The sequence below is a fragment of the Macrobrachium rosenbergii genome, chromosome 24 (assembly GCF_040412425.1).
Source record: "Macrobrachium rosenbergii isolate ZJJX-2024 chromosome 24, ASM4041242v1, whole genome shotgun sequence".
Classification (NCBI taxonomy): Eukaryota; Metazoa; Arthropoda; class Malacostraca; order Decapoda; family Palaemonidae; genus Macrobrachium; species Macrobrachium rosenbergii.
This window is the reverse complement of record NC_089764.1, coordinates 21,537,729-21,548,735: the sequence shown is the minus strand read 5'-3', so window position 1 is coordinate 21,548,735 and position 11,007 is coordinate 21,537,729. Positions and strand designations below refer to the sequence as shown.

Sequence of the window (11,007 nt, the reverse complement as noted above, 5' to 3'; positions counted from 1 at the left end):
TAAATGTTCTTTTAGTGATTTTTTGTAACGTGTTATTCCTTAACATAACTGTGCAGCAAAGTTCTTTGAGAACCTCGGTCAGGCTCCATACAACGGCCCCTAATTTTACTTTTAGTTGCTTTTTGCAGGAAGCTTGTATATTTCCTTTTCCTGGAACAGCGAGACCAACAGGCTCTGATTCGAAAGGTCAATGAATTCTTTTAACTTTTCTTAAAAAAAAAAAAATTCTTTTAACTTTTCTTAAAGAGAAAACAGTGTCTTTGCTGGATCCTTCTCGGCTGTCACTTCTGGGGAGAGTGTTTCCGTCAAGTTATGACTCTCCATTTTCAAGAGAATTCTGTCATGAACAAACTCCGTTTCATACTTAAATCTTTCCTTGTTGTGTTTCCCATTTAATAGCCCGGTTATGGCTACCCATCATTCCCCATTCCATCCCATACATCATAACCCATCCTTTCAGCAATCCCATTATACTCCTTTTCTCCCCATCACCCATCACACTTTCTCTCCTTATTCTCTCGCCATTATTCTTCACAAAGTTTCTATTTTCTGTCCCGTTTCTCTCGGTCTCTTCGTACTTTGTTCGTTCGGCTTGGAAGTGTTCCTTATACCTCCCCCAACCCCTCCCCCTCCACTCCCCGACCTAGCTAAGCTCCGTCCTTACATCCGGGTTGCGTACTGGCCCGCGTGGTGAACACAGCCAGTGGCATCTTGAGGCTTAGAATATATTGTTCTATTATTCCTCCGGGCTTCATAAACAAAAGGGTATTTTTAACTCGGGGAGAGGATTTAATCACATTCCTCTCTTTTTTTTCGTTTTCCACTTGTGTAAATAAGAGCACGATCTGTTCCGGTGTTCTTTGCGTCACAGCTTTGAGTGAATCACGTCTTCTCCATCTCCGTATGTCCGTCTGTCGTTTGTGCGTTTTTCTTTGGATTTCTGTGATACTTAGAATCTTACTGTTGGCAATGCTGATCTCATGGTTGAATATCATAATAATAATAATAATAATAATAATAATAATAATAATAATAATAATAATGTGTTGGTCTTTAGTTACGAAACTAATAAAGGGAGAAGCAGCATTCTTTAAGAAAAGAACGAACCAGAAGAAAACAACGGAACACTCAATATGTATCCAAACTGAATTAAAAAAATTGAATTCGTAACACATGAAAACCGTAGATGACAACAGTAGTGGATTAACACAACCGAAAACAAGAAGAAGAAGAAGAAACGAGACTACGTCCAGCAAAGATAGAAAGTAGTGCATCTTGAAGGGCGTATTGCGCAGTCGACAAGTCTTTCAAAGAAAAAAAAATAATCGCATCTACATAAAGTTGACTGAGTTACGCAGCATAAAACAAAATGCGGTTCTTGAACTCTCGGGTTTTTCTAGTTTTCTTTTTTCTTTGCGACATATTTCTGCTAATTTTGTTCTTCGTCCTTTTTTTGAGTGGGGGCAGGGCGCAGAAGTCTCTGTCTCTGATGGCAAGCTAAGACCTCTTAACGAATTCTTATTTCAATTTGTGGCGCGCACATTTTGCTGACGGCAGGCCGACTTGTTGCATGATAAATTACCAAGAGTTTAGAGAGACAGTTGGACGTACGTCCTTGTTTATTACACACATTTCCATAAAACTGCTTGGTTCTAGGTGTATATACATATATATATATATATATATATATATATATATATATATATATATATATATATATATATATATATATATATATATATATATATATATATATAAATATATATGTGTATATATATACACAGATGGATACATATATATATATATATATATATATATATATATATATATATATATATATATATAGATAAACAGATAGATAGATAGATAGATAGATAGATTAGAAGATTTTTATATGTGGTACATATGGGTGCGTGTGCCAATATACATAGATATTCCTCTTTAAGAGAGACCATAGGCTATATGCAAAGGCTTTATCACGATGCCAACCAAATCGCCAAGAATAGAAAGAAGCATTTCTGTGCGCATGTGTGCAGCCTCGAGCGGTGAAAAGTCGTAAATCAACTGGTTTTAAAAGATTAAAAGATTACATTAAAAAAGATTAAAAGCTGAAGAGAAACTGCTAATGACGTCACTGGACCCCGCGCTGCCGGGGCAAGAAATGCAGAAATTTGGATCAGAAGGGCTCTCTGCACAAGGGCGTGAATGGCGTCCGCCCTGCGAGATCCTTCAGGGAAACTGTCAAGGTCCTTCGGCCTCGTTTCGAAATGCAGTAGAGGGAGATTTCTCTCTCTCTCTCTCTCTCTCTCTCTCTCTCTCTCTCTCTCTCTCTCTCTCTCTCTCTCTTTTTGAGAACGTGTTTTTTTTTATTTTGACTAATGTAATTTTTTTTTTCTTGACGCTGTCATTTCTGTCCTCTTTTTGAGATACATTTGGGTTAAATTTTTTTATACACACATACACATACTGTACACAGACACACAGACATATATATATATGCACACACACATACATATATATATAAATATATGCACACACATATATACATGTATATATATATATATATATATATATATATATATATATATATATATATATATATATATATATATATATATATATATATATATATATATTACAAGGTTCTCTTATTTTCTTGACAGTTTCGTATCCTTGTTACTCTTTTTCTCTTCTTCGCTTGCATATTGTCATTATTAATGTTGTTTTCATTATCATTACTATTAGGGGCCCATATAACTCATAATATTCTTCATTAAAATTTAGAAACGTCTGCGGGACGACCTTTATTTTGTTAATAATTTAAAACGAAGAGGAAAAAATATTTATCTTAAAATTAATAAGGAGGAAAATATACTTAGTTATGGGAGTGATCTCTTTACGTTAATGCTTATCTGTCAAAAACACACACCACCATTAAAAAGAATAATCACAAAATTCAAACGTAATCATAGATGGAAAACATGAAACTTTAATGCACTGATAAAAAGAGTCATCTTACAACACCATCACCCTCTGTAGAGTATCACTCAGATATAGTAAACAGTTTCACAAAACACTCACGAAAAATGAGACAATTAAACCCGGCTACTAAAAGGGGGAATGAAAAAGCGAGATTCTCATTAACCACTTTTTTTTTTGTCTCATTCTATTATTACAGAAGATGCACTTAAGGCCGACTTACTGGGCAAACCACGAAAGGAGCGGACAGCTTTCACCAAACACCAGATCCGGGAACTTGAGGCAGAGTTTCAGCACTCCAATTATCTGACACGACTCAGACGATATGAAATAGCCGTCTCGCTTGACCTCACAGAGAGACAGGTCAGACGATCATATGGTTAGACAGTCTTGTGTTGAAAAGGAGGGAGATCTCAGAGTAGATGGGTTATTTAAATTCAACAAACGGAGGGTGGTTTAAGTAAAGATGATTGGGGGCGTTCAACATTAGAAGGGCCTCTCGCCACAAAAAAATTTTTGAGTTATAAGCCATCAAAATTTTGGAAATTCAACCTGCTGTAATTTCTTTATTTTTCAAGATATCACGTTGAATTTTGTATGAGATGAAGTATTTGCGATCAGGAATAGAATAGTATGCATAAAAAATTATAGTTCAACCCTAACCCCTTTTTTTGGAAAAAAAAGAGAGATTATTTTAAAGCTGATCAGGCGAAAAATGCCATTTTCAAAAGTTGGGGCTAGAGGCCTTTCTAATGCCGAAAGACTGATTATCAAAAGAAGGGACAAACTGGTGTATGCAATAGATTAAGAAATTAAGCATTAAACCTTTAAAAGTATCAAATACAATAGGATACAAATATAATGTCTTTGATTGCTCAACTAAAATCAAAGTAATATATAATTTTTTGTCCAATAAAAATTAACTTATTTTGCATAGCTGAATAAAGTGTTAATGTTTTCGAACAGAAAAATCAAACGGTTGGGTTAGAAGGCGATCTCGCTTTCCAGAACGAGGTAATTTCATATTCTCTTTAAAAAAGTGCTTGCAAATATCTTTAGCAACTTTAATTTTCCCATTACAAGCAAACAACTGCTGTCAGATTAACTCATATCAGTCGCAACAAAGTTCGTGAAGAGAAGCAGCGTCTCTGACGATTTTCTTTCCACATTTCCCTCACAGGTAAAAGTGTGGTTCCAGAACAGACGGATGAAATGGAAGCGCACGAAGAGTGGACAGCTGGCCATGAAGCGTCAGCAGCAGGCCCAGCAGGAAGCACAGAGGCAACAGCAGCAGCTTGAACAGCAGCTGGAACAGCAGCAGAAACAGCAAATCGAAAATCCAGTGCAACAGGAGACTGAGACAAAGTTAGACCCCATTCAAGAATCTCTGCAAGAAAACATCAAGGTTTTCCCAGCAGCAGCAGCAGCAGCAGCAGCAACCACCACAGGAAAACAAACACACCAGTGAAAGCAGTCCCGCTGGCGAAAGCGCACCTACCAATGGCTCCACCACGAATACCACGACTGTCGTCGACGCCGCCAAGGGTGACGGTGACACCAGTACCAACGCAGATGACAACAGTAATAACCACAACACGGGGACCAGTCCAAGAGACCCGATCCTGACACACCACGGGGTTATCGGTTCCCCAGCGACAACCACAGCTCTGGCCTCAGCTGACCTGCCTCCGAGTAATCTGGATTCTTACAGCAACCTCCACGAGGCCATCGGCCCCTCCACGCCCTCAGATCTCACTTCCAGCCCACTTTCAGGTCAGATAGAGGACCCCAATAACTACACAAGCCTGCATCACAATTTAGCTGACACAAACCCTTATTTATCGGAAGGAGAAGAATGCTAAAGCTGTGTCCTTTAATTCTACACTGTGAAATTCTAAGCTTTACTGCTCCTTAATAGAAATGTTCTAGATACTCTCCTTTCTTCAGTAGTTTCATATTTATTTATAAAAAATCAGTATAGGTTTAAGTATCTACATAAAATGTTTATTATATTTAAATTTATCCTTAATCTTATTAATGATTCTCATTATTTGCAACAACCTTTCTAAGTACACTCTTCTGGCTAGACAGTGTTAAAGTACCTTCAAAGACCCTCAGTGACTGGACGGAAGTGAATATGATATGATTAAAAATTTATAGAATTTCTCAAGTTATTTATGTAAATGTGATAGTATCCCAGACTTAGCTGTTAGAGTTGTTGCAATAGCTATAAGATGTATTACTTCAGATAATTTATGGATAGCTTTTCATTACCAGTACTCTAGTTGTCTATCTTTGGGTTCTGTCATCCTTATCTCTGAGTTCCTGCTTCACTGTTCTATCGAGGCCTCTTCAAGTTTTGTTTTATTTTTGGGTAATACTCCTTTTCAATTCCAGAACAATGTGATTTCAGTAGATCCCTTGAAGCATGATGTGGGGTATGTCTTCCCCCAAGGCAAAGATCTAGACCACAGGCACTAACTCCTAAAACAAGTCTGTGGGTGAACAAATACTTGGAGGGGTCCCCTTGATCCTTGGAATGTCACGTACCTCAGTACTTAATGGACCTTTCTTCTATTTTCTTCTTTCTCATAGAGGATTATTTGATTTTGTAGATAGAAATGTGACAAGGGGGAATTTTGCAATTCCCCTTAACTTTTATAAATAAAAAGTATGTTTTTCTACTTCAAAAGTGAAGCTGACTTTGTCCATATAAAATTTTTACTATGTGAGACGATATTGCCAGAGCTTTGGAACTGAAATAAACAGATCATTATTTATATGTATATTTCATTCTTTTATCCTCAGTTTGAAGTAAAGACAAGTCTTGAGTATCAGCCAGGTATCGAACCCATATTACCAGCTCTTCACAAGGTCGGCTAGGCTGACAGTTAAGTACTTTCAGTAACACCAGGTAGCCTATACCAGGAAAGAATGAAAATTATGAATAGTCAATTTTGAAATGAATCTAAAGCCGAAGGGAGGAATAATCATGTCTCTCGTTGAAAGAGGAGAAGTGTTTTCATAAAAGCACTCACGTTCCCCATGACTCAGGTTTTCCTGTCAGCGAAGATGAGCATCATTGAGTCAGACTTTATTTTCATAAGTAATCGCTACGAAGTACCAGATATTGTCGGCACATGAGCCTATGGAGAATCCTCTAAGCAAGACATGAAGCTAGCAGCCTCACCCTAATAAGTGTGAGCTCAATAATGAACGCATAACAACTTCAGGAGCCAACCCCTTTAAAGCAAAGAGTCGCGTGATACACACACACAAATATGAAATGTATATACAAGCAAATAAAAAAAAAAAAAAAAAAATTATATATATATATATATATATATATATATATATATATATATATATATATATATATATATATATATATATATATGATCATTTCTAGCTTACAAAGAACCTTGGTCATCAAAGCTGGGATACATGAGTTTTAGAGTTTCGATATCATTCGCTTCTGCATTAAACTTACTGAGTCGTGAAGAAAAAAAAAATGGCTGTATAGGGCGAGAGCTTAAAAAAAAAAAAAAAAAAAGTCACATGCGCGGCCATTTGTAAATCATATTTACTGGCTACTGCAGGTCAGGGTTTTGGTGGAAAAATCTATCATCTTCCACCTTATGTTCAGAAAAGCATAAAGCCAAATTGAAGAAAAAGAATAAAATAAGATATCTACTGTTCATAGACGGACAAGCAGGCATATATAAGTCGCAAATCATAAACAAAATGAGCCAATTTGGTGAACACACATTTCATCTCCCACCAAAAATACGTGATCTATTTTCATTCTAAGACTCCTTTGAATACCTAGACTTAAATAGGTACGCTTAAGGCTTTCATGAGTGTTTCTTGGCTAATACTGCAAAATAAGTAATCGGAAAGAAAGCCCAGGACCAAAGTATCTTGAAGATATATATTATATATATATATATATATATATATATATATATATATATATATATATATATATATATATATATATACAGTATATATATGTATTTATATATATATTCACTTTATCACATATACAATTGTTCTGTGAGAATTAATAAAGGACCTCATTCAAACTGGATGGTATCTAATGGAGTATTTATTCAGAAAAAGTCCACATTATCAAGTATCCGTATATACTATAATATGGACTGTTTCTCCAAGAAAGCTTGTAACTTTTTCTGAATAAATACTCCATTAGATACTCCAGTTTGAATGAGGTTCTTTACATATATATATATATATATATATATATATATATATATATATATATATATATATATATATATATATATATATATATACACATATATAAAGAAATTTTCCAGCTACTCACTCCACCGACCCAGGAACACATTCACGTCTCAAAATCGTATATTCTACTCTGAGATCCATTCGTTCAGCTTCACGCATCATTTTTAATCCTCGCCGCTTTTTCAACTTCTGTCTCCAGTCATATCTCATATTCTACCCATGTTCTCCTTATAAGCTCATAGAAACATCCTTCTTACAAATTGCGTGGTTTAACGCCCCTCGTGTGATTTGACCTCGTCCGTCAGAGAACTCTCTCAATTTCTATTTCTAGAATTTGACCCTGGGACCTTTCTTTCCAATTACCTACTTTTCAGTAGTAACCAAGGAAAACACATGAAAGCGTTAAGCATACTTTTTATGCATACACATAATAATATGTATGTATGTATGTATATATATATATATATATATATATATATATATATATATATATATATATATATATATATATATATAATTTACATATTAAGTATGTGTGCATAAAAAGTCCAGTGGGTAAGATAAGATCCATGGAATCATGCGGTTAAGAAATCATTCATCAGATCGAACAGCTGAAAGTAAGATGCAAGATTAAAACAACATCTTAAGAGAATTTTTGTCAAAAAACGAAAATGTCTCGACAGATAAGAAACTGTCTTCAGGGATGCCTGAGTTACGGGAAGGTCATTCACTCCGCGCTGGTTTTATTACACCATTCGCTTATCTTTTATTCTTTTTCATTTTACTTCATTTCTCGAACAACTCACTTGTGTGGGATTCACACCACTGATTCCGTTTTGAGTGAACTTTGGTATTTTTTGTCTTGTTCCAAACGTAAAGAAATTTTTTCATCACGGATAATTTCCATGCATTGTTATAGAATAAAAAAAATAGTTTTAGGTATAAAGGGGGGGGGCGACAGGAATGAAGTAAATTGCAGCTATAATGTTAATATTAATAACTAAAAAAATCTGACACATGTTTCTGCAATAACCCTTTGAAAGATAGAAAATATTTTTTATAAGAGCTTTAAAACTACGCTAGGAATAAAGTATCTGAAAACGTTCTAAACGGTGTTGCCAACTTATGACTTGCAAATTATTACTAATCATTAATACCTTTTATGGTTCATTTCCTGAATGATCACTCAAACTGACATTACATACTCATATTATATTCTATCCAAATTAATTACCAGCTTAAGAGCTTACTTTTATATAAAGCACGTGTGGTCAGGCAACGACCTTCTCTGGTCCAACCTGAAAGGCCCGAAAAAGGGGCGGGTTGGAGAATGCATGGGGGCTAAAACCAGGTAAGTTTAAGGAAAAGGAAATATGAAAGAAGGGCGATCATTTCAAGGCTTAAATCAGTGTTTCCCAACCTGGGAAGTAATACTCCAAATCACATAACTGGCCGGAACCGCCTTCAAATTGGGTTGCTCCACGATACGAGGGTGGCTCTGATCAACACGAAGCCTCGAATTGAGACTTGCGTATAGGCAACAACAAAAATCATACTGATATATGTATGGTTGATCACCCAGCAGTGCATATTTGAGTTTGTCCATTATATTTTCTTTTTCTCGGGTTTTCTCATTTCTTCTATGAGCAATAATGGGGTGCTGGACTGTCTTGACCTGCCTACAGGGGGCACTAGGGTCAGAAAAGGTTGAGAAACACTGGCTTAAATGGAAGTAGTTTGGTAATGCTGCTCTGCAAAGATCGACAGGGGGGTAATGATGGCATTTTTATGATGCCACCGGGAAAATCAAGCCTGCGTGTCGTGCTGCAGTTAAAATCCCAGCAATTTGCCTTGAGGGACAACTGAGATTCTTAGAGTTTAAGATGGATTTTAAAGTCCTTCAAGGATACAGGTTCTTTCTCAGTTTTTCTTCTTGTAAGTCGTTATACGTTTTACCTAGACTTTCTTGGATTTCTATAACTGGAAAGTAGCTTTCCATATTACCAATTTTTGGAATATTTCTCCGCCGCAATACATACATTAATAAGTGATCTTGCAGTGAGAGTTACTACTTACTAACAGATATTAAAATACTAAATGAGGTGAAATTTATTTGAAGAGGATAACTCGGAAAAGCAAGCCGTCGAAATAAAAGTTATACTAAGCGGAGCTGTAATAATCGTTAAAGTATGTAAAAATCACTTGCATCTTATGTCATCAGGATAATTTCATCGTTCACATCGTTTGGAAATTTCCTATAAAACAATGCAAGCTACTTTAAAAACCTTAGAAACACTTCCAAACATGCCTCGAGAATCTGTGCTGAGCTGCACAATAAAAGCAAAACTCGATACGACAGTGGCGCTCCAAGGCCCGTGTTTGCACAGCTGAAAGTCCAAAACTTTAATTGCACTTCCCTTTTGGCGTTTGGAAAAAAAAAATCCATTTATCATAACTCCAGTTTATTTTCGGTACGTCTCACGGAGTTAATGTTACCTCGTGTACTTTATAATTCTCACTACAAACAAAGGACAGGGAGGTACGTTTGTTCTGGCGAGGGATTTTGCAATCAGCTCTTTCAGGCTGGCGAAGGTCATTCAGTGATGCGCATGGGTCTGGGATGCGATTCATTGTACCAGAGGGAGACCAGCAGCTTAGGACCAGATAAGAGAAAAAGAAACCATTGTTAATTTCGTTTCCTTGAATATTAAAGGATAGACATCGTAAGGAAGAACAGAGGAACAAGGTATGATGCAAGATGTGACTGGGTCACTAAAAAAAAACGAAGAAAAACTGTCATACAGATGACTGAGAGAAACGACATGCCACTCTTGATCAACAGAGTATGAAAGAAACTTTGTTTAACGTTGGCTTACTCACAAAATACTGGCGAACCTCGAACCTGAATGATTCAGAAAAGTCATTTCTGAAGGCTCACGTAATGAATGCTTGGTTTCATAAGGCTAACAGCAGTTTCAGCCGCTAACTTTGCTTCCCTCAACGATTTGCATATGCAAGATATACTCTTGTATATCTTTGCCGCGACAGTATATCAATTTCTCTCTCTCTCTCTCTCTCTCTCTCTCTCTCTCTCTCTCTCTCTCTCTCTCTCTCTCTCTCTCTCTCTCTCCCTTACTGCTATCTTCTTCTGTCTAAGCAATAATTTACCTCATTAGTACACTCCTCATTATACATCACATACAAAAAAGTTGTTGGAGTTGATGAAAAGCAAAGGGCACGAGAATGGTGGAGGGAAAGAAGAGCTTAGTATCCAGGAAGGAGGAAGGACTTGACGAATTTAAAAGGATTTAACGAAAATAGGAGAACCTCATATTCACGGATAACGATATCAAGAATTATAAAAACTGATGTTGCAACTAAGGAAAAATCTGAGAACTTAAGAAGAAAGAACGAAATCGGATTGATTAAGGAAAGGGATCTCTGAAGCAAAGGCAGGAAAGAGGGTTAGTGGAATTCAGTAAGACTCAAAAACTATACCAAGGAGCCAATTGAGCCGAAAAGGAAAGGTGTCCGGAAAACCCTTATTAGAATCAGTTTCTACCCACATTTCCCGATACCCAAACCCGGTGTTTCTGAAGGCCAGGAGGCATTATGATCTGCTCAACAATATGAATCACTTGATTAATCGGAATATTTATTATGAACCTAGAAGTGTCATTTTTTGACAGTTGCATGTAAACAGATTATTAATGTCTGATGGTAGAGAATTGATATTTTAGATACTTTTATTCCGTGTCCTAATGT

The 11,007-nt window shown here is 36.2% G+C and overlaps 1 protein-coding gene across 1 annotated transcript in view; it reads left to right on the top strand.

Moving 5' to 3' along the window:
• Positions 1-4,975, top strand: part of LOC136851914 (homeobox protein abdominal-A homolog) — a 33,425-nt gene extending 28,450 nt beyond the window's left edge. The window contains 3 exon segments of the mRNA XM_067126268.1: positions 3,179-3,342; positions 4,160-4,425; positions 4,427-4,975. Of these exon segments, the coding sequence (XP_066982369.1) occupies positions 3,179-3,342; positions 4,160-4,425; positions 4,427-4,841 (845 nt within the window). The 3' untranslated portion in view covers positions 4,842-4,975.
• Positions 4,976-11,007: the final 6,032 nt, after the last annotated feature.